A 21,304-nucleotide genomic window follows, 5' to 3' on the forward strand; every position below is an offset into this window, starting at 1 on the left:
ACGGACGGTCTGGGAATCAGCGTGTTTTTACATGAGTAGAATGTGTGCTTTTATTTAAAATGCATCTCTGGGTTATTTGTGGGGTATAGGAATTCGTTCATCCCCCCCCAAAAAAATATAACCCGGCCCACCACATGGTCTGAGGGACGGTAGATTGTCCCACGGCTGAAACAAGGTTGCTGACCCCTGATCTAGACCAACATCCTGTGCTCTCAAGTGGCCAATAAGATGCCTGAATGTGAAGCCCCCAAGAAGGGCTATCCCTACCTGCGATTCCCATCACCTGGTATTAAGAGACAGACTGCCTCCAACAGCGGAGGAGCCTGGTCAGTAGCCACTGAAGGCTTTATGCTCCATGAAAAAGAAATGGTCCTTTCTTAAGCCACAAATAACTTTTCAGGGCTGATAGTGTGGGCTGGCGTTTTGCTCACATACACCCAAGGCTGACTTTCCAAACAAAAACAAGAACCTGGAGAAGCAAGTAGAATTATTTGTACATTTATAATGAAATTATGGTTTGAATTTATTTACAACATATAGAAAAACAAAATCAGAGAATAGTGTGGTTGTTGGTTTGTTTTTTTAAAGTGAAAGCAAGCTCCACCAGATCATTTTCTGTGGGGCGGGGAAACACCTCCAACACTTATTCCAATACTTCAAAATTTTACTTGCCCTTTGAACACAAGACAGCAAAATTTCAGGTCCAGTGGTGCCCCCTCCGTCTCTGCCCTGGACTGCAAGTGTTTTGGTTGATAGCAGCCTAACAGGCCCAGGAAAGAGCCCGCTACAGTTTTGAGTCGCTATAAAACAATCCCACAAGTTTTGTGTTTTCCTCTTCGGCCGTGGCTGCAGGTCACCAACACCCAAAGATGTCCCAAGCTCAATGCATCTCTTATCAGCAAGACAGCCACAAAGCAAAGAAGTCTGGTTGGAGGTGGTTTTTCGGAACGGAACGAGATTGCAACGATGCCATTGCTGCAGAAGTAACGACACGCTGGCCGGTCGAAGATCCAAGCACAACGGGGTGAAGAAAAATGACCTCAGGAGGACCGGTTCGAGATTTTAACACCTACTACTAAAACCACCCCCACCCCACAGCAAGGGGAGAAAAAGTAATACATTGTCTTCCCTGACAAATGTGACTTGGCCAAATGAAATTAGAGAGACAAAGAAGAAAACAAACCACCCGCTTGCCAAAATAATTCTGAAGTTGTTTTGGAAAACTGCATTACGGATTTTTTTTTTTTAAAAGAGACCAACAGAAAGAGATTTTAAAGAAGGTGATTTTCAGGAAACAGGTTTTTCAGGCAAAGGTTTCCCCCACCCACCCCAATCCTATTTAGAAGACCAAGCATTACACACACACACACACACACAAAAGTAAAATCCAGTTATAAAACAGAAATACAAGCAGAACAGCAGCAGGCTTAAGTTATTGAACTTCGCTGGTTGGCTGGCTTCTTTTCCAAAGCCAAGAACAGGTGCATGATAAGCTGGGGGGGGGGGGGCATTAAAAGAGAGAAAGGGAGAGATAATGGAGACATTCCCTGCGAGTGTAATGCTGACACTGTTTATCTGCAGTTGTATTCCGTTAAGCCTGCAGCTTTCAAATTGCCTTTGATGGAGGAGTCCACTGCTGATATAATAGCAAGTTCTTTTTGTCTGTTTGTTTTTTAAAGAAATAAAACGAAAACACAAAAACAGAGCCCCTGGCACAGAAAGGGCCATACTGCATCTCAGAAGCTTGTGCAAAGAGGTCAGGGCCGATGTACATTTTGCAGAGATTCTTTGATAATATACACGTGTTATTGCTTGAGAGAGACAACAGGTGGAAGGTGGCGGAGGCAACTGCAGCTGCAGCAGCTAAGGTGCCATCCAGAATGGCATCTGTTGCTTTGCCCGTTGCTGCGACGAGGGGTACTGGTATCCTAAGCTCCATGTCTGCGAGTAGCTACTTGCGGTTTTGTGAACCCCGTGGTCTTCTTCTTCATCCGAGGAGTCGCCAGCATAAGCCACCAGGCCGAATCCCTTTTCTCCGGTTTTCATCTTCTTAGCTGGGTGATCTAATGATGATGAACAGAGAGAGAAAAAAAAGAGAGAGACATCCCGCCCCAGGAAAAAATAAAAGAGAAAGGTAAAAAATATCCCCCAAAAACATGTTAATTCAAATGAGAGGCATTAATGTATTTTTTTTTTCCAAAAAAAAAGTTAGTCGGACACCATTTTGAGGTCACAGAGCCAACAACGGTCACCCCGGGTGGGAGGTCAGGCGATACAGGACCGGCAAACAGCACATGTGTGATCCGTCAGAGCCATGTAAGAGAACACAGAAGAGAGAGAGAGAAAAAAAAGAAAAACACAAAAAGACAAAGAAAAGTCAAGTTAGCAAAAATGAGGCAACAGGGTTTGCAAGTTCACCGTTAAAGAACAACATGTTAAAAAAAAAAAACAGGAGCTGGTTGAAAGTGTCCAACTATCTTTTTTAAAAAGGGAAACTTTTAAGAAAGGGTGTGGGGGGGGAGAGAAGTGTTATGTTATGTCTCCCGGTTAGAAGTCTCCAATTCAAGCTGGATGTCCTACCAGCAGAAAAGCCACGCTGAGCACCTAAGCACAGGAGCGGAAATCAACTGACTATATGTCAATTTCACTTGGCATCACAGGAAAAGCTAAGGTTCCCTGCTTGAAATGCAGAATTTTGCTTTTCTGGGTATTGAGGAGGAAGGAGTATGATGTATTGCTTGGTGGAGGAGGATGTAAGGAAGAGAGAGAAAAAGAGGGAAAGCAGCAGTAACTGGGAAGGAGGGCTAGGATGCTGGGTACACAAATCAGACCAAAGCAACAGCCCTGAGCCCTGAGAAGGAGACACTGTTCTTTTCCCTGCGGTGTCTGAGCAAAGAAAAGCATTAGCTCCAAGAACAGCAGATCCAAGTGCAGAAGGGAAAAAGTTCTATTGTTCTGCCCACTCTCCTGATCAGAACTGGAAATGGATGGCTTGCATCATCTGTCACCAGTCTGGTGCCTCCAGATGTAAAACTCATATCTGGCTGGCTGGGGCTGATGGGAGCTTTCATCCAAAACATTTGGAGGGAACTAGGTTGGTGAAGGATGACTTACAGCTTCCTCATCCTTCTTAGGAACATAGAAACTAGGCAAGGGACATCACCCAGCCCTACCTGGAGATGCCTTTTTGGACTGAACCTGGGACCTTCTGCATGCAAAGCTCTACCACTGAACCGCAGCCCCTCCCCTAAAAATAAAGTAAGGTTCCAGTCCTCCTGGCTCAAAACAAAGGGCTGATTTAAAGAAGAACAGAGGAAGCTCCCTTGAGTCAGAACAATGGTCCATTTGGCTCAGTATCATCAACCTAGGCAGAGCCTCTTCCAGGATTTCAGACAGGGAGTCTTTTTCCTAGTCTAACCTGGAGATTGAATTAGAGGCCTTTGTGTGTGCAAAGCAGGGGTCTCCTCTTCTGTCCGCTCTCACCCCTTTTCTGCCCTCCTGCCCAGGCACCTTTGCGGATTACACAAGCCCGGGTGCCATGTTTTAAATGCTTGCTCTTTCGTATGTGGCGGTGTTCATACCAAGGGCCTCCACATGGCATCCATGGGAGAGAGATTGGTGGTATTTGGAAGCTTCTCCCTGCAGAGCTGTGCATTGTGGGAACAGGAAGGACATTCACACTCGGAGCTCCTGGGAACTCCAGGTCTTTAAGGGTGTGTGCATTTTCAGAGACAAATTGTACCCTTAGCTTTACCACTCTGTAATTTTACTCTTTGGAGTTCATGTAAGAATAAAGGTTTGATTTACTCTTAGTTTTAGTTTTCCTAGCTACTAACAGAACTCAGAAGACAGGGAACTGAAAGTAAGTTGTGCACATAAGAGTTTAGCACCTGGAGGTGACACTGGGAAGAACAGCCTAAAGTTAGCTAGGCCGGCTGATGGAATGCAAGTACAAGTCACGGCTCCCGGCCGCCCACGCTCACCATTGCTGCCCACTAAGGACCCGTTCCGGTCGTCAGGCTCCACCTTCATCCCGGTCACTGGTAAGGCCGGTGGAGGCATCAGCTGCCTGTTCGGAAACAAAGAGCATTTCAAGCTTATTCAACCCATTAAAAATCCTGGTTTTAAAGCCCTAAATATTTATATCAGGCAGGTGCCTTCTTTATATTATTTTTGGCCCCTGCTGAAAACTGTTTTGCATGGGCAAACTTAGCCACATATGGAATTTCTATTTTATACCCAGCAGTATCGCATCTGGCCCTGCAAGGGGATTCTAAGTGCAGATTCTCAGGGCAGTTCTTAAATCAGTGGTTAGTATCAGTGTAGTTTTGAAAGGTTCAGCCCGCCATCTTCCTTCCAAATGGTGTCCAGCTGTATACAAACGTTGACAGAAACCTGCTCCTCCATCATCATGAAAATTTGTCCACGGCATCTCAAGCGGTGTCCAAATGCATATTTCCAAAACTAAAGTGTATTAAGACTGCAGATTAAATTTTTATTTTGAAATTCTGTGGCTCAATTTGTTTTCATACTATTTTATCAGTACAGTCATACCTTGGTTCTCGAATTTAATCTGGGAGTCCCAAAACAGTTCAAAAACCAAGGCGCAGCTTCCAATTGGCTGCAGGAGCTTCCTGCACACAGTCAGAAGCCGCGTAAGCTGTGTTGGACATTTGGCTTCCAAAAAATGTTCGCAAACCAGAACACTCACTTCCTGGGTTTGTGACATTCAGGAGCCAATTTGTTCGACAACTAAGGCATTCAACTACCAAGGTACCACTGTATTCTTAATGTGTATTTGTTTGCAAACCGCTAAGAGGTTTTGAGGATTAAGCAATATATAAATCCTGTGGAATAAATAAATGGTTTAAGAACATAAGAAGAGCCTGGCAGCTGGATCAGGCCAGAGGCCCATCTAGTCCAGCATCCTGTTCTCACAGCAGCCAACCTGAAGGCTCTGGGAAGCCTGTATGTAGGACCTGAGCGCAAGAAGAACTCTTCCCAATTGGGACTCACTGGCTTGGGACCAGGTTGCTTAAAAGACCATCTTCTCCCATGGTTAGGCTCAGAGGAGCCTGCTGAAATGAAGGACCGTGACTAACCCGGGTCCATTCATTTCAATGGGTCTACTCTTAGCTGGATAAAACCTGTAGGAACCTGCCTTATAACAAGTTGGCTCATTGATCCCATCTAGCTTAGTACTGTCATGTGCAATATGTCCTGTTTTTAAATTTTGTAGTAAGCTGCAGTTGAAGGGTGGGTAATAAATTTAACTACATGGTCTACAACTATATATATATTTGTCTTTTCACAATACCCCAAAACTCAGCAACCTCACTTCCCCTAGTGATAGGGCCTGAGGAGCACTTCCACACTGAAACACATTTCATTGCAGTTCCCACTCAAAACTGTACCAGAGCAAAGCCGGGCGCCACGGCCACAACCTACCTGTCCCTCTCTCTCTCCTTTCCTGAGGAACTTGCTGGCTTCGAACCCGTTCCATCCATCTCGGTCTGACTGGAGAAGCCTGTACCTAAATTAGTCATATGAATGGGTCCATGCTATGAGCAGAAAAACACAGCGGCATTAGCAAATCTAAAACTATGACACAAGCTATCAGCTCCTTAATGAAAACTTGCAGCAGGCCCAGTCTCTTTGCTCTCTACACACCATTACAGGCCATGCTTCCATTCTTTTTCTGGGCCTCTTAAAACGCTGTGCATTTTGCACATGGTAAACTGGAAAGCTTGCTGCACAACAATGCCCAAACCACCTGGGAGCATGAGCATAGTGTATCGTGGCTTAAGATACTCTGTGCAATCCTTTCAAGAGCCCTTGAAAGGTAGGCCAGGCTTCGTTATTTCCATATTGCAGATGGGAAGGCTGAGGCTGAGCAAATCGCTAAGGAGGCTGGTGTCATTCAAAGCCAAGGTGAGGTTTGAACGGGGGGATTTCTCAACACACAGCTCAGGTTCTGTGCCACTCCAGGATTTGAACTCAGGTGTGTGGAATATTTACTTCTCTTCCATAGGAAAAGGTAACAGGGATCAGTTTTTTGTTTTAAAGGGCTGTTAAGACTCAACAGCTTTTTCAGACCAGCTTCATAACTGAGACTGTAGCAGCCTGTGCCACCTGCGGCAAGTAAGAACAGCTGCCAGGGAGGTTGAGAAAACAGAGCTGGTTCCCTTTTCTTCTTCTCCTTTCGAGCTGTCCAAATGTCACAAATGACTCACCTAAGTATGGAACGAGGAAGTTGCCTTACACCAGGTCAGAACAGAGGAAGGTGCCTGCTAAAACCAACAGGCCCTTCCGTTCCAACTCTTGAAATGAAATATAGCATCATCACCTGTGTCTGTTTCTGTTAACTAACCATTCACTTTAGTTTAAATCAAGATCTTCTATGAACATTCTTCTTTGTCAGTATTTTTGCTCACTGTAAACTCAGCACTAATTTTCAGTGGCTCTTTATATCTTAGCCACTGCCTTTTATTATGAGAACAAAGGAAGGTTCCTTAGACCAGGCCAAACCATCTAGCCAGCACAGCCCGCTCTGACTGGCAGATTTCCATGATCTCAGACAGAGAAAGTTCTTCTCCCAATGTGACTTTTAAACTGGAGATGCCACAGAGTGGCTGGGGCAACCCAGTCAGATGGGTGGCGTATAAATAATAAAATTTATATTTTTATTATTATTAACCTGGAACCTTCTCAGTTCAAACGAATGCGCCTTTTTATTTCAATTATGGCCCATCCCACATGTGGGCAGGCAGGCTAGTCACTTGTGTTGACTTACTTACAAGCCTAGTTTAGAGATGGAACACAAACAAAGAGGAAATAGTGGCATCTATTATAAAGTTTGAAATTGGAAGGAAAAAACACTCCATCCTCGATCACCACAAAGCCTCAAAACCCAGTGGAGAGTAAGGTGCAAACTGGGACAGCTAGTGGGGTCCCTCAATGGTGCAGGTAGCAAGGCAAAATATATTTCGAAGGTCACTGGGATAGGGGACAATGTAAACAACAGGGGGTCAAACTGCTAAGGAATTCATGTGGTACGGCTTCCGAGCTTCCTGGTCAGAGCTCAGACAGATACGAGATCAGGAATGGGCTGTGATGAATACTCTCTCTGCTTTTACTGCAGGGTGGAGAACCTGTGGCATTCTAGATAGTGCTGGACTTCAACTCTCATCAGCCCTGACTACTAGGCCGTGGCTTCTGGGAGTTGAGTCCAACAACATCAGGAATCTATATGTTCTCTCACCACCGCTTTAAAGTGTCACAAGGTTCCTTTTTGTAACAACCATGAGAAATCAGGGTCCTACCTCTTGGCTGGCAAACCACCTCTCCCAGCAATTGCTTGGGACTCCTGGAAAAGGGTCCACGTGATGTTGGGACTACAGCTCCCATCAGCCTCAGCCAGCATGGCCAACGGCCAGTGACGATGGGAGCTGTAGTCCAGCAACATTTGCTGGGCACCTCGCTTGAGAACGCAAAGCCTGCCTAGGGATAACTGCCTATCCCAAAGAACGCAGCACCTTCTTTGGCCAAGGTGATGGGGAACTTAAGATGACCCTGATGAATCATGTCAGTGGTCCATGTAGTTCAGCACCCCGTTTTCAGACGCTGCAGTCGGGAATGCGCAAGCAGGAGCCGAGAAAAAGAGCATCTCTCCCATCCTGCGGCTTCCAGTAACTGGCAGCATGTTGGCCCTGACCCTCCAGGGCCCACCTGATGGCAGGGCAGTTGAGGAACACTAGCTTCTACCGTATCTGACCCATAGAGGCTTGAGGAAAAAACCCAGCTCTGTGACCAAAGGAAAGAGGGGCAGGGGAGGCAGTAAAATGGCAGGGAGTCACTCCACCTGGTATCCCAGCAGCCCAGATTCCCGCTCATCCGGCAGCTCTTCGGTGAAACGCCTTTTCTGGCCCGGCTGGGGTTGCGGCTGACCTGGCGGCTGCGTGGTGGCCGGCAAGGTCGTCTTCACGGGGGCGGCCGGGAGGAAAGGGGCGCTCAGCGGCGTCTACAAACCACGCAGGCAAAAGAAGAGAGGGGTTATTTCTGTTATTTCGATACCGATCACATTTGTAGCCCACCTTTGCTGCCCTTTGCGGACAAACACCAAAGCGGTTAAAAAATACAAGTAACAACAAAACGAAAATGTATCTTAGAAACACGCACACAATCTCATTGCATTTAGAAATCGCTTCCTGTGAAACGCGGGAGCAATCTGAGACAATAAAATCGCCCGTTAGAAAAGCAATTTCTTAAGCACCAACAACTGAAACAGTAACATGTATTTATTGTACTTATATTGTCTGTGTTTTGTTCTTTCTATATCCAGTAAACTCCAAACCAACAAACGAAAAGGTAAAACAACGCAATATATGAAAAGAATGTCAAATCCAATTGTGATGGGCACCTTTAGCTACTGTTTACAGGGGGTCACAATTCAGCCCAGATTCAGAGCCCCCTTCCCACAACCAACCACTAACTAAATCTGCTTCCATGGGGCTACATTTGTGGCTGTGAAAGGCAAGTCGAGGCCTCAGCTCTGCACTGCTCTATTTGGTCAGATCTGCCCTTGCTAAGGCTCCCAAGCCAAGCTCTCTTTTTAGCTACATGCGTCCTTCTCTCTCTCCACCAATCAGTGCTCAAATTAGAAGGGCAGGGATTTTTGTGCTGGGCCCCAGCTCATGTTTTTAGAGACCAATGAGAACGTCTGGATTCCTTACGAGGCTCCTCCTTACCTTTCCCCTGTAATTGGAGCAATGGAAGGCTCACACCCCGCAAAACCGAATGCTCTCCCTGATGCTGTGTGCACTTCTCACATAAACAAGAACCCAGATTTACTGGCTCACCATGGCTTACCACGAACAGGCAGCTTGCACTACCCCCACCCACGGCAGGTGAGTCCCCCACCCCAGAATGGAGTAATGCATCACGCCTGCAACACATCACAGAATCACAGATTTGGAAGGGACCACAAGGGTCATCCAGTCCAACCCTCTGCAATGCAGCGACTTTCTGCCCAATGTGGAGCTCAAACCTATGAACCGGAGATTAAGAGTCTCAGCATGACCTTGATTTTTAAAAAGAGAGAAAAAGATGTGAAATCTGATAACCTCTCATTCAGACTCCAAGAGATATACTCCACATGTTAATGTTATCAAATCTCCCCTCCCCTGCTAAAATACAAGAGGCCCCCCCCCCACTAAGCTGTGTTAGGATTCTGCCAGCTCCTGAAGGCACACCTGCATTCCTTTGATCTCCGGGTTTGAATGTCCTGCTTTAATTGCCATTTTAATCACTGTGCTGCTTTAACAGGCTCATTTCATTGTGCATTTTAATTGCCAATGTTTATTTTCACATTCTGATGAAGTTGTTTTACTGTATGTTTCATTTATGTGTGGTTTCGGTTAAAAACCTTTTTTTATTACCGCTTGTAAACTGCTTAGAAGCCACCTCCTAAAAGATGAGAGGGTGGCAATCTCACCCATAAAGCAGACTACAATTAAAACTTTTTTTAAAAAAAAGGTTTAAAAACTTCTGAAAAACAATTTAAAGCGTCTATGAAACAGTCTAAAAAATAACAATAGCCACCCCTACAGCAGTGTTCTTCAACCTTGCGTCTCCAGATGTTGCTGGACTACAAATCCCATCATCCCCAGCCGGCTTCACCAACAGTCAGAGATGATGGGAGTAGCAGTCCAACAATCTCTGGGGATTCAAGGACACTGCCCTAGACACTACTGGGTGCCCCCTCACCAGTCTTCCGGCAACATTCCCTGCCTTACCTGGCCAGTGCTAGCGGGAGACTGCACTTGCGTAATCGGGTACTGGGTGGGCACAGGTGGGACTCCAGTGGGTAGTGCTAACACTCCTGGCGCCAACGGAACCGCAGGAGGCACAATGCCTGGCACCCCATAAGGAGGCTGTACCGGCTGCTGAGGGGGCGGAACCACAGGGTAGCCTGCCTGAAAGCCGCTGGGGGGGTAATACGGTGGCTGAGGAGGGACAGTCGTTAAAGCTGCGGGCTGTGCAAACCCTATGGGGGTTGGGAGACAAAGAAAGTAATAATTATTATTTATTTTATACATGAATTACTTCCTATTGAAGCATGTCAAGGCAATTTCACAAAACAGTAAAAATACAGAAAACCACTGCATATATATAAAGAGTTGAAATTCTTACATAAACACACATAAAAAGTTTCAAACCCAATACAGTGTGTGACCTGGGGCAGAAATAAAAATATCTCTTAGACGGCCTGCTGAAAAAGGAAAGCCTTCAATGGATGCTGAAAAGTGATGGTGACTGTCTGATACGAAATAGGAAGGTGTTCCAAATTAACATCTGCCCAGACACTGAGGTCCTTCTGGTGGTTCGCTCGCTGTGAGAAGCCATGTTACAGGGAACCAGGCAGAGGGCCTTCTCGGTGGTGGCACCCGCCCTGTGGAACGCCCTCCCACCAGATGTCAAAGAGAAAAACAACTACCAAACTTTTAGAAGACATCTGAAGGCAGCCCTGTTTAGGGAAGCTTTTAATGTTTAATAGGTTATTGTATTTTAGTGTTCTGGTGGAAGCCGCCCAGAGTGGCTGGGGAAAACCAGCCAGATGGGCGGTGTATAAATAATAAATTAAACTAAATTTAAAATTAACATGCTGGTGGGCATGTGGGCGGGGACAGAAAGAAAAGCAGGTGGAGCAAAGAATCCAAATTTTACACAGTAAACTGTTCAAACTGTCTTTAAAATTGTATTTTAATTGTTGTAACCTGCTCCGAGACCGTAAGAGTGAAGGGAGGGTTGTTAAACAACAACAGGCTAGTTTCTACACGCAGACACACAGAGCCCTCTCGCTCCTCCATTCGGGCAAACAAGAGGCATTACCAGACTTCAAGGACACATTCCAGCCAGGCAAAAGCACTCAAGGGGTATATGAAGCAAGGCCCGTGCAGAGGTGTGGTCTGGGCAGAGGGTGTGTGGCTTGGGTAACACAAGAAAAACAGATGCGGCCCTCCAGGCCTAGCTATTTCCAGGTCTATAATCCCCCGCCCCAGCTGGAGGTTCCCCACCCTGTCCTTGCAAGCACAACAGGGAGCAACCAGGTGGCAACAGAGAACTGCGTCACCCACCATTGTGATGCAGCCCCCCCCCCCCCGCAGGGAATGGAAAGGCCATTTCTCCACCTGTGGGCTTTCATAATGGCAAATTTAACCCCAAAGTCTCTGGTTTCCATCTCTCATCCTCACTCCACCACCGAACTAAGTGTTGCACGCTGTCAATACATACCTGTTATGGGGACTGCCGTGGTTATCTGGTTCACAAATCGCGAGTATTCAGCATGAACCTTGGAAGAGATAAAGCGGGATCAGATTGCTTCGGTTTCAATAAAGGACACTTATGCAAACCGACTGCTCTAGTGGGAGACCGTATAGCCCTGGTTAGGTGAGCCTAGTTGTATGCAAACTGTTAAGCTCCTCCTGTCTGGATTGGTTCTACTGCCCAATGCTACAAGTGGGAGTCAGTCTGGGGGCAGGGAAGGGGCTTCTTCAGTATCGGGCATGGGGAACCTGTGGTTCTCCAGATGCTGCTGTAGTACTACAACTCCCAACAACCCCTAGCAAGCAGGGCCAATGGGAAGGGGATGATGGGAGAAGCAGTCCAAAATGTTTGGAGGGCACCAGGTTGGGGGAGACTGCATTAAAACAACAGCACAATCACAAATAGTCAGTTTCAACCATCAGCTCTGATTCCCAAGTATGAGACGTTTTACTAAGCTAAGCAACTGCACCATAACGACAGCTGGGACAGCTCAGTTGATCATGAGACACTTAATCTTAGGGTCGTGGGTTTGAGCCCCAAGTTGCAGAGAGCTGGGCCAGGTTGGCTTTCGTGGTCCCTTCCAACTCTAAATTCTATGATTCTACGACAGCTGGCCAGTTTGGGAGGGTTTCAAATTAGCAAAAAATGGAAGACATGCTGCTTTGTTCCCAACAATAATCCTTTTCACTAGGAGGGTCACCACGTTGCTGGGACATCAGGGGCTGCCACAACCAAAGGATGCTGGACTCAGATTCCCATCAGGCCCCAGCCACCACTGCCAGGAAAGCTGTATATAAAGTGCAGAAAGAGATGGGCACTTCACGTGACTTTGGCGAGAGAGTGCAACGGTAAAAAGAAGGGCCTACTTACTGTTTGTAACAGGTTCTCACAAAGCTTTTTGGCAGCTGCAAGGCCTTCTGGTTTTGGATGGCTGGAGGAGAGGAAATACAACACACAGACACACACGTTCCTGTCAGACTCCAGACATTCGCGAAGATGGGCAAAAGGTTCCTACATAGCAGGGGGTGGGACTAGATCAGCGCTTCCCAAACTTGGGTCTCCAGCTGTTTTTGGACTACATCTTCCATCATCCCTAGCTACCAGGATCAGTGGTCAGGGATGATGGGAACTGTAGTTCAAAAAACAGCTGGAGATCAAGTTTGGGACACTGGACTAGATGTCCCCCAGGGCTCACTTCCAACCCTGCTATTCCAGTGTTAGGAGTCAGAAGTCCTTGCTCACCTGCTTCAAATCACCCAGGGATCCGCTAGTAAATCCCAACCTGCTTGCTACCCATCCCACATTCAGCTGATCAGAAAGGCTTCGTAATTAAACTAAGCCAGCTTACCAAACTTGACATCCCACCTTTACACTTGGGATGGCACTCAAAAAGCCAATTCCTTCCCGGTGACAAAGCCCAACGGGCTCCCAGCTCCCTACCTGATGTAAATGTACATCGGCTCAAAGGCTTCTCGGCCAGAGGCGGGTTCGATGCACCCAGAGCCCTTCCCCCGGAGGAACACCTTGGCGCCGGTCTCAATCTGGATATGTTGCAAGTAGGAGCAGCCTGGGCCTTCGACTTTCTCCTTTACGTTAAAGGTAGGTACAGCGTGTTCCAAGCCAACAAACAATTTGTCCTGGACATAGTGCATCTGTACACACAGAGAGAGACACACCCTTAGGTGTTGCATTTGACACTAGAATCAGGAAAGGGTGGGAATGGGTTAGAGGTCCCCTCTTCCCAGATGACCTGCTATGGCTGCAATCCCCCATCCTAGTTCTTGTTTCAGTGGAAGGCCATAGCTCAGTAGCAGAACATTTGCTTTGCATGCAGATGGTCCCGGGTTCAATCCCTGCCATCTCCGCATAGGGCTGGGAGAGAGAACCTTTTCTGACACCCTAGAGAGCCATTCCCAATCAGGGTAAACAACACAGAGATAGATGGACGAGTGGTCTAACTCAGTATAAGGTGTGTATAGACAGGGTTAGCCAGTGTGGTGCTGTCAAAATGTTGCTGGACTACAACTCCCATCATCCTTGACCATCCTGAGGCCGATGGGAACTGTAGTCCAACATCACCTGGCAGGCACCACACTGGCTACATGTTTGTCCGATGGCACAGTGAGGTCTCCACTCTTTCTGCAAGCTGAACCCCTCTCTCCATCGTGTTTCTCTAAGAGGATGGTATCGACAGAGCCCAGCTGTACAGGCTCTGCCTTCTTAATCCTCTAGGTAAGGGAATCAAACGAAGCAGACATGGACAGTTCAACAGGCAAACAGGTGTAAAGCAAAATGTAAGGCAGTGTTCAAAACTCCCATTGTTCTAGGTATGTTTTGTGACAGAGAATTTCATTAACGTGAGCAGTTTCTGAGCTCTGGGTGCAGTACTGAGCCTAAGATTTCAGATTAAAACTGCACAGTGGAAGGGAAGGAGGACCTTTTTTCTGCCTCCAGCTAGTCTCTGAAGACTGGAGAAGAGACCCTCTTAGCGGGGCAGGCAGGGGAAGCATGTCTTATTGTTTTTATTACAGTTTTTTGCAGTCTTCGTATGAGGAATAGACCGTGTGAAAAATGAACATAAGATTTTAAGTGCAGTTCATTCATTTTCAGCTTTGTATTCTTGTTATTAAAAAAAGAATGCCTAGACATTCCATTGTTGCACCCATAGCCTAGGTTTAAGGTGCCATTTAGCTCCTAGCTTCCATATCTCAGTTTCTAACACTGATGCAAGGGTAAAGACACAAGGACTTGGCCAATACGTACTCCTCCTGACTGGAAGGAGGGCTTCTGGCCAACAGCGGGAGGCAGCTGAGTGATGGGGGCAGGTTGGTGGTAGACGGTAACTGTAGCTCCGTTGAAAGTTGGGCTGGATCCAGTGGCAGCTTTCACGACGCCGTTTGTAATGATTTCCTTGATTCGGTTTACTGCTCCTGTAAGGCAAAAAGAAATAAACAACTTTAGCCCTATGAAAAGAAGGGACATTGTGGTTACCACAGAAGAAGAAAAAAACATTTAGGGTAATTTCACAATCATTATTCATTAAGGATATAGAACTGTTATCTGTGTTGGATTTGAACTGTTTTCATGTAGGTGCTGTTGCTGCTTTATAAGATTGTGTGAAGGACACTGCATGAAGCCCTGGAGAGCTGCTGCCAGACAGTGTAGACGGTACTGAGCTACATTGACCCAGTGGGCCTGACCCAGCATAAGACAACTCCTTATTTTCCCAAGGACAGGCTCTTTCAGAGGAAGGTCTGCGGCCTGGAGGTAGAGCATCTATCTTGCAAGCAGAAGGTCCAAGGTCCAATCCACCAGCATCTCCAGGCAGGGCTGGGAGAGACTCCCTGTCTGAAAGCTTGGAGAGCTGCTGCCAGTCAGGGTAGACAATATTGAGCTGCATGGGCTAGTGGTCTGACCGAAGCATAAGGCAGCTGCCTATACTCCAATCATGCAGTTACAGAGCTGGGAATGGCCTTGATGGTCATGTAGTACAACCCTTTGCTTAATGCAAGGTTTATAATGTTGGAAGCAACCACAGCAACCCCAACAGATGGCTGCCGAGCGAAAAAATTAAGCAACAACACAACTTCATATTTAATAACAACTCTGTGCTTGTTAGGCCAACTGTGACTAAGTCAAGTGAACTACCGTATTTTTCACTCTATAATACGCACTTTTCCCCTCCTAAAAAGTAAGGGGAAGTGTGTGTGCGTCTTATGGAGCGAATGCAGGCTGCGCGGCTATCGCTGAAGCCAGGAGAGCAAGAGGGATCGGTGCACACCGATCCCTCTTGCTCTCCTGGCTTCAGGGATAGCCACGCAAAGCCTCTTGAGCACAGCCGGAGCACTCCTCCTGCCCTGAAGAGGCTTGGCACGCTATCCCAGAAGCCAGAACAGCAAGAGGGATCGCTGTATTCGCTGCGCAGCGCCCCTTCAGCAAAGTGGGAGATGAAACGGAGCCCCTTCCATTTCTCCTCCTGCTTTGCTGGAGAGGCGCTGCACAGAGAGGGAGAGATTTTTTTTTTTCTTGTTCTCCTCCTCTAAAACTAGGTGCGTCTTATGGTTGGGTGTGTCTTATAGAGCGAAAAATACGGTAACTAACCTCGGCTGTGTACACGCTACACCGTAAAAGCACATTTAAAACACATTCTTCTCCTTAAAGAGCTGCATTGTGGTTTATCCCTCAGTTGCAATTCACAGCTACCCTGAAGAAGCTACAGTGCCCAGAATTCTTTTGACGGAAATAATGTGCTTTATAGATACAGCACAGACACAACCATTCTCTACCCAGGGTGTTGAATCAGAGCTTACTTACTATCCACCAGTTCTCGCGTTTGCCCCTGGACGTGCAAGTACAATGGACGATCTCTGCAAAACACAAATTGTAATATTTTTTATATATTTTAAACTGAAACAAAGGCCTCCACTGGAGGCAGTCAATGTTACTGGGACTCTGGGAATAAACTGTAGTCAGCCTCATAGGGGATAAAATGCTGCACTTGGGGGCACTCTCTGTCCTTGACATTGGGCAGTGTGTGTGTTTGCTCCCATTAAAAGGGATTTGCAGGAAGGTAGCTGTTTGGTGGTGGTGGTGGTGGGGGGAGTCCTCCTGGTTTTGCAAACTGAAGTATAGTAATGGTGGAAGAACAGAGGATTGCTTGTTGCTTCCTTCACCCAGTAACATTTGACTTGTGCAGTTTTAACTTTGCACATCTCGATCAAGTGAGCAGCCAAGTCACATAGCTTACAAAATTACATCAATACACAAACGTAGCTGGTCTGCTCGTTCAGGTCCAATATCTAATCCATAAGAACTCATTCTTCTACAGATTTTTTAATTCTGGAGAGAACCAGAGGAGGAAATTGATGAAGATACAAACCCAGGTCCAACTTTTGCTTTCTCTTCTGCAGTCATGTACCTCCCCCGGGTTGAGACTGCGGCTCCGCTCAGCCTACTTATCTGCAGATACAAAGGGACAAAGCATTGCTCAGATTGGGAAATGCAGTAAAATCCCTGCTGAATCAAGAGAAAGGCTCACGTAGTCCAGCAGCCCCAATTTCCTACAGCAGCCCTTGGAAAGCCTCAAGGGGGAGCTCACAAGTCGGGCCTGTAGGCAATAGCCTTCCTTTACCCATTCATACACCACCTATTTGTCCTCAGCAACTGTTAAGCAGGCCCCATCTGCACAACATAAAGATACTGTGTTATGTGTCATGACATAAGGATACGGAGAGCTGTTAGAAGACCTCCTATTTCCAGTACGGAGAAACAAATTCTAGAGTTCCCTGGAAAGAGGGACTGAATGCTAAACTACTTTGGGAACTGTAGCTTTGACTCCCAATAGCTCTCACCATCTTTAATGAATCATGACTGTTCAAAGTGATATAATGCTGCTTTAAATGTATGATGCAACAAGGACCTCAGATATACACTGATTCTGGAGCTTCCATTTAGCTAGGATTGCCAATATTTAATGAACCAAAGCAAAGTGGCAAGGCGTCTGCTTGCATGCAGAAGGTCCCAAGTTCAGCCCCTGGCATCAAATAAGGCTGGAAGAGAACTCCCATCTGAAACCCTGAAGAACCGCTGCAAGTCAACCTTGACATTGCTGAGCTAGATGGACCAATAGCTGGACTAATGCTGCCTCCCCCAAGACTTGCTTAACAGCTATTGACACCTGGTTGTTCCAAAGGTCGGACAGGGTTTCAACCGGAGCACCAGGCACATCAGCTGGAAAGTACCCCAGAGCCATCTGGAAACCCATAGGACCAATTAGCCACAAGCAGCACAGACCTCGTCCTGCGTCTGCCCTCTCGTCAGGAGGTTTCGGCACGTGAGAGGCACGTCGTTTATCTCCACTTCTGCGACGACAAGATCATCTTTGCTTTTGCTCGCAGCCGGTCCTTTTCCAGGAGCTTGTAGCTGTTAACAGATCAGACAATGGGCATCAAGACACATAAGCCCCACCCTTTGCACACTCACCTGCCCCTCTCCATCCGGGCAAGGAGGAGGCATGATCAGAGTTCAAGGGTACATTCAAGCCAGACAGAAATACTCCATGAGGGTGTGAAGCAGGGCTGGCAAGAGGTGTGGCCTGGGGAGAGTCCCAAGGGCCTACAGAGAGGTCTGAAGAGTTGCATTTGTTTGGTTTGGTTTGGTTTTTCTTTTTGCATTTCCAGTTACAGACATTCATTTCTTTCACTAATACAACATCTTATACAATGATAATCATCTATTCCCAGATAGGCTGGGAAGTCTTCTTACGATAAGAAATAACTAGAGATGTTTCATGGCTGTAACTGAAGCATTGTATTTGACCCCTGGGCCTGAGGCTCCCCAACCCTGTCACAGGCTAAGAAAATAGAGTCTCGCTTATTAAGCCAGACTTTCTGGCATCCAAAGAGAAAAGGGGAAGCCACTGGTACATTAAAATCCCTCCCCCACCCTCGCCAACTTGTTTTGAAAGCAGATACGACTGAACCAAGGGATAGATTTCATGCAACCAGTCCAGATTGCTCCAAAATGTTCACTACCGACAAGAAGGGGAAACCAAATTATTTTCTTTGGAAGGATGACAGAGTTAAAACAAACCTGGCTGGCCCATTCACCCTTTATAGTCTTAATTTTGCTGTGCAGTTCATACATTGTGTACAGTCACACCTCGGGTTGCAAACGTGATCCGTGCGGGAGGCATGTTCGCAACCCACAGCGCCGTGTCTGCGCACGCGCGTGACGCGATTCAGCGTTTTTGTGCATGACATCATTGTGTGCTTCTGCGCATGTGCAAGTGCCGAAACCCGGAAGTAACCCATTCCAGTACTTCCTGGTTCGGCGCAGTCCGCAACCCGAAAATGCGCAACTCACAGCATTTGTAACCCGAGGTATGACTGTATATTCATTGTCCCTTTGCAGGGCTAAATCTAGGCTCAAGGAGACTCACAGCAAAGTGCCATCTTGTCCCAGACACCCCCTTTAAATTTAATCCATATAACTTTCCCCAGAGCTTAGCTATCTTGGGCTGACCGCCCATAGCCTTAGGTGTTGTCTCATGGGGGTGTGGGGGTATATGTCTGTGGCAGCAGCCACCTCCCGCTGCAACATATACGGAGTCCAGAATGAATTCAAGACCACAGCTGCGGCACAAGTAAAATAAAGTTTTTAGAAGTATTTATCTTAATGGGGCCTAAGGGAGGTGTTGGGGACTTCTTAGGGAAGGTGCCTGGACAAATCTGATGGCAATGCTGGGCTTGATGAATTAATTTTTGATCAGTTTCATGTCAACACTGTCTACTTTCAGTACTGCTGGATGTCATGTGCTCATTTTGAACTGTTTTCATATCATTGTTTGTGGCTTGTGATATGTCGCTACAGATCTGCCTATCTCACAATTGCTATTTTGTTTTGTTCTTAAGGCAAATCACTTTACCCACAATACATATTAAAGGGTAAGCGGACAAATGAAAAAAGGGTACGCTGATTGCAGAACAAACCTTCATTACAACCCACTGATAGCCAACACAAGGAGTTATATCCAACCATGTTGACCCACTGCAATTAATTTCAATGGGTTTGATATGCCCCAATACACATTTGGCCAGACGTCAGGAAACAATGGGCAAATAGTTAATAGCATGAGTAAACAAATCCAAATCCTAAATTTGAGACTTCAGCTGTGTACACATCAGAGAACATGGCTGCCTGCAAAGAATCCTGGGAACTTAAATTTAACCTTCAAAGCTACAAAGCGCAGCACCCGTAACAACCTACAATTCCCAGGATTATGGAGGTGTGCTTTAAATATATGGTGTGTATACAGCTTTCTTTTCTCAACCGTCATGAAAGTTAAATGGCTTCTTGCTTTCGAAATCTGATGCCTTCACCCTGCCAGCCACTGACCTTGTCCGTTGAATTCGCCGTTGGTTTCAGCTTCCCTTTGGCCATTAACATGGCATTGATTTTGGCTGCCACGGCAGCGGCTGCATCCAGAGCTCCCAGCGGGGCCGCTGAGCCCTCAGACCCTGACATCCCAGATACGCTATCTCCGCTGCCCTGGACAGGCCGGCCAGCCACAGGCGTGGTTGCAGGAAGGAGGAAGAGAGCCGGAGACGGGCCAGGCTGGTCCCATTTGCTGCGTCGCCTGGGGGGAAAAATCAAATTAAACATTCAGATTCCCTCTGGGGCTGGTGCCTGTTCCTTGATCTCCTCACTCCATAAGGCTTAGCACTTGTAACACATCTCGATGGCTCAAAAACACAGCCGCGAGTGCCCTCTCAATAATCCCAGCAACAGCAGCCTTAGAAGATAAGACAATACAGTGGTACCTTGGATTAAGTACTTAATTCGTTCCGGAGGTCCGTTCTTAACCTGAAACTGTTCTTAAACTGAAGCACCACTTTAGCTAATGGGGCCTCCCACTGCTGCTGTGCTGCCACCACACGATTTTTGTTCTCATCCTGAGGTAAAGTTCTTAACCCGAGGTACTATTTCTGGGTTGGCGGAGTCTGTAAGCTGAAGCGTATGTAACCCGAGGTACCACTGTATTTGTTTAAGGTAGATTTACAGCCTCTCTGATCTCATAAGGCTGGGGTGGGGGACCTGCGGCCCACGAGGTGTTGCTGGACCACAACTCCCATCCCCGCGACCATGCTGGCTGGGGGCTGGCGGGGGTTGGTAGTCCAGCGACGTCTGGAGGGCCTCAAGGGGACCCCGGCACGGGCGAAACCCATAAATGGGCTCCTCTTCCTCCTCCTCCGCCAGGCCTCTCCCTCCCCCTCTCCCTCAACTTTCCCTTCCCGGCCTCCCCTCTCGCCCGGCCTCGCAGCCGCGGCCTCCTCACCCTCCAGGGGCCCCATGCTCTCGCTGCCCCGAGCTCCCCGTTGACATGGCTCAGACGACCCTCTCCAGGCCGCCGCCGCCGCCGCCTTCTCCGCTCTGCTGAGAAACTTCCCCTCCCTCGCGTCACTTCCGCTCCGCCGCCGCCGCCGCCGCCGAAAACGTCACTTCCGCTCGTTGTCGTAGCGACGGTGAAAGGATGCTCGGGAGAGAGAATGCCTGGCACCATAGCGATAGTAAAAAAAGGTAGAGGGGCGCACGTGTGCTCAGGTTCCGGCCGTATACATGTAGAGCTTATTGATTTAATATTTTGATTATATTCTTGCTATTTTATTATTTCACTTATTTGCTTACTCTGTTATTTTTTTTGCTTATTTAATATTTATTGTTACATTTATTTGCTTACTGTTTTACGATGTTGTTTTTGTATTTATCGTTTTATTTATTTGCAGGCATTTCTAAACGATAATATATATTTAAAAGAAAAGAAAACTCTTAAACAATAGATACATAAACCCAAAATCCATTGAAACGAAAACGCAGTTAATAAATTATGGAAGTGGGAACTTGTCTATAGAACTTAATTTGTAAGAAGGGAATTCCGGTGGAAATGTTTCCTTTTGACCTTTCCTACCGTGAGCTCCAAGAGATATGAGGCAGCTAATTATTGCCAGTCATTATTCAGGGTTTATGTTCTTTCTAATTAGAGTGTTTTATTGCTCACTATGATTTGGGGTGAGTGGGCGGGTGTTTGCAAACACAGCATAAGGCTTTCGCATGTAACTGAGCGCTGCTTTGGGACCACAAAGACTTCAGTGTTTTTTACTTTGGTCGAAAAGGATGAGAAAGTGGCATCCATACAATCAATTAAAACAAGACAATCCCTGCCTACAGGTGATGATGATGATGAAGAAGAAGATACACAAGCAGAAAGGGACAGGGAGGGAAGAGGGAAAAATCAAAGATAGGCACCAATTCTTAAACAGCTGTTCTTATAATGATCAGCTGTCACATTTAAAGGATAGGAAGCGCCTGATGGAGATGCTTTTTCAGCAGAGCTGATCGGGTGAGCCCTGCTTCCCATCTCCTCCACGAAGGCAGTTTGACTGCCCCAGGTGACAGTTGAGGGAGAGGAGGCCTGATTTAA

General features: G+C 46.9%; 1 protein-coding gene across 4 annotated transcripts; it reads right to left on the reverse strand.

Annotated features, from left to right (window-relative positions):
- Positions 1-482: 482 nt before the first annotated feature.
- On the reverse strand, positions 483-20,301 carry KHDC4 (KH domain containing 4, pre-mRNA splicing factor). 4 transcript variants are annotated; one of them, XM_080984653.1, is made up of 14 exons: positions 20,162-20,301; positions 19,222-19,462; positions 17,119-17,247; positions 16,205-16,284; positions 15,640-15,692; positions 14,089-14,255; positions 12,766-12,977; positions 12,196-12,256; positions 11,293-11,350; positions 9,795-10,045; positions 7,862-8,020; positions 5,449-5,561; positions 3,984-4,069; positions 483-2,054 (listed from the first exon to the last, which is right to left on the reverse strand). In XM_080984653.1, exons 1-14 carry the CDS (start codon positions 20,206-20,208, stop codon positions 1,864-1,866), a joined length of 1,848 nt encoding a protein of 615 aa, XP_080840779.1. In that variant the 5' UTR covers positions 20,209-20,301; the 3' UTR covers positions 483-1,863. The 4 variants fall into 4 exon arrangements, 2 of the variants coding, with proteins under 2 accessions (XP_080840779.1, XP_080840778.1); XM_080984652.1 differs by having other exon boundaries at positions 483-2,063; XR_013980193.1 differs by having other exon boundaries at positions 2,000-2,063; positions 5,449-5,533.
- Between the last annotated feature and the right edge of the window lie 1,003 nt (positions 20,302-21,304).

Source organism: Podarcis pityusensis, assembly GCF_964106645.2.
Source record: "Podarcis pityusensis genome assembly, chromosome: 16".
Lineage (NCBI taxonomy): Eukaryota > Metazoa > Chordata > Lepidosauria > Squamata > Lacertidae > Podarcis > Podarcis pityusensis.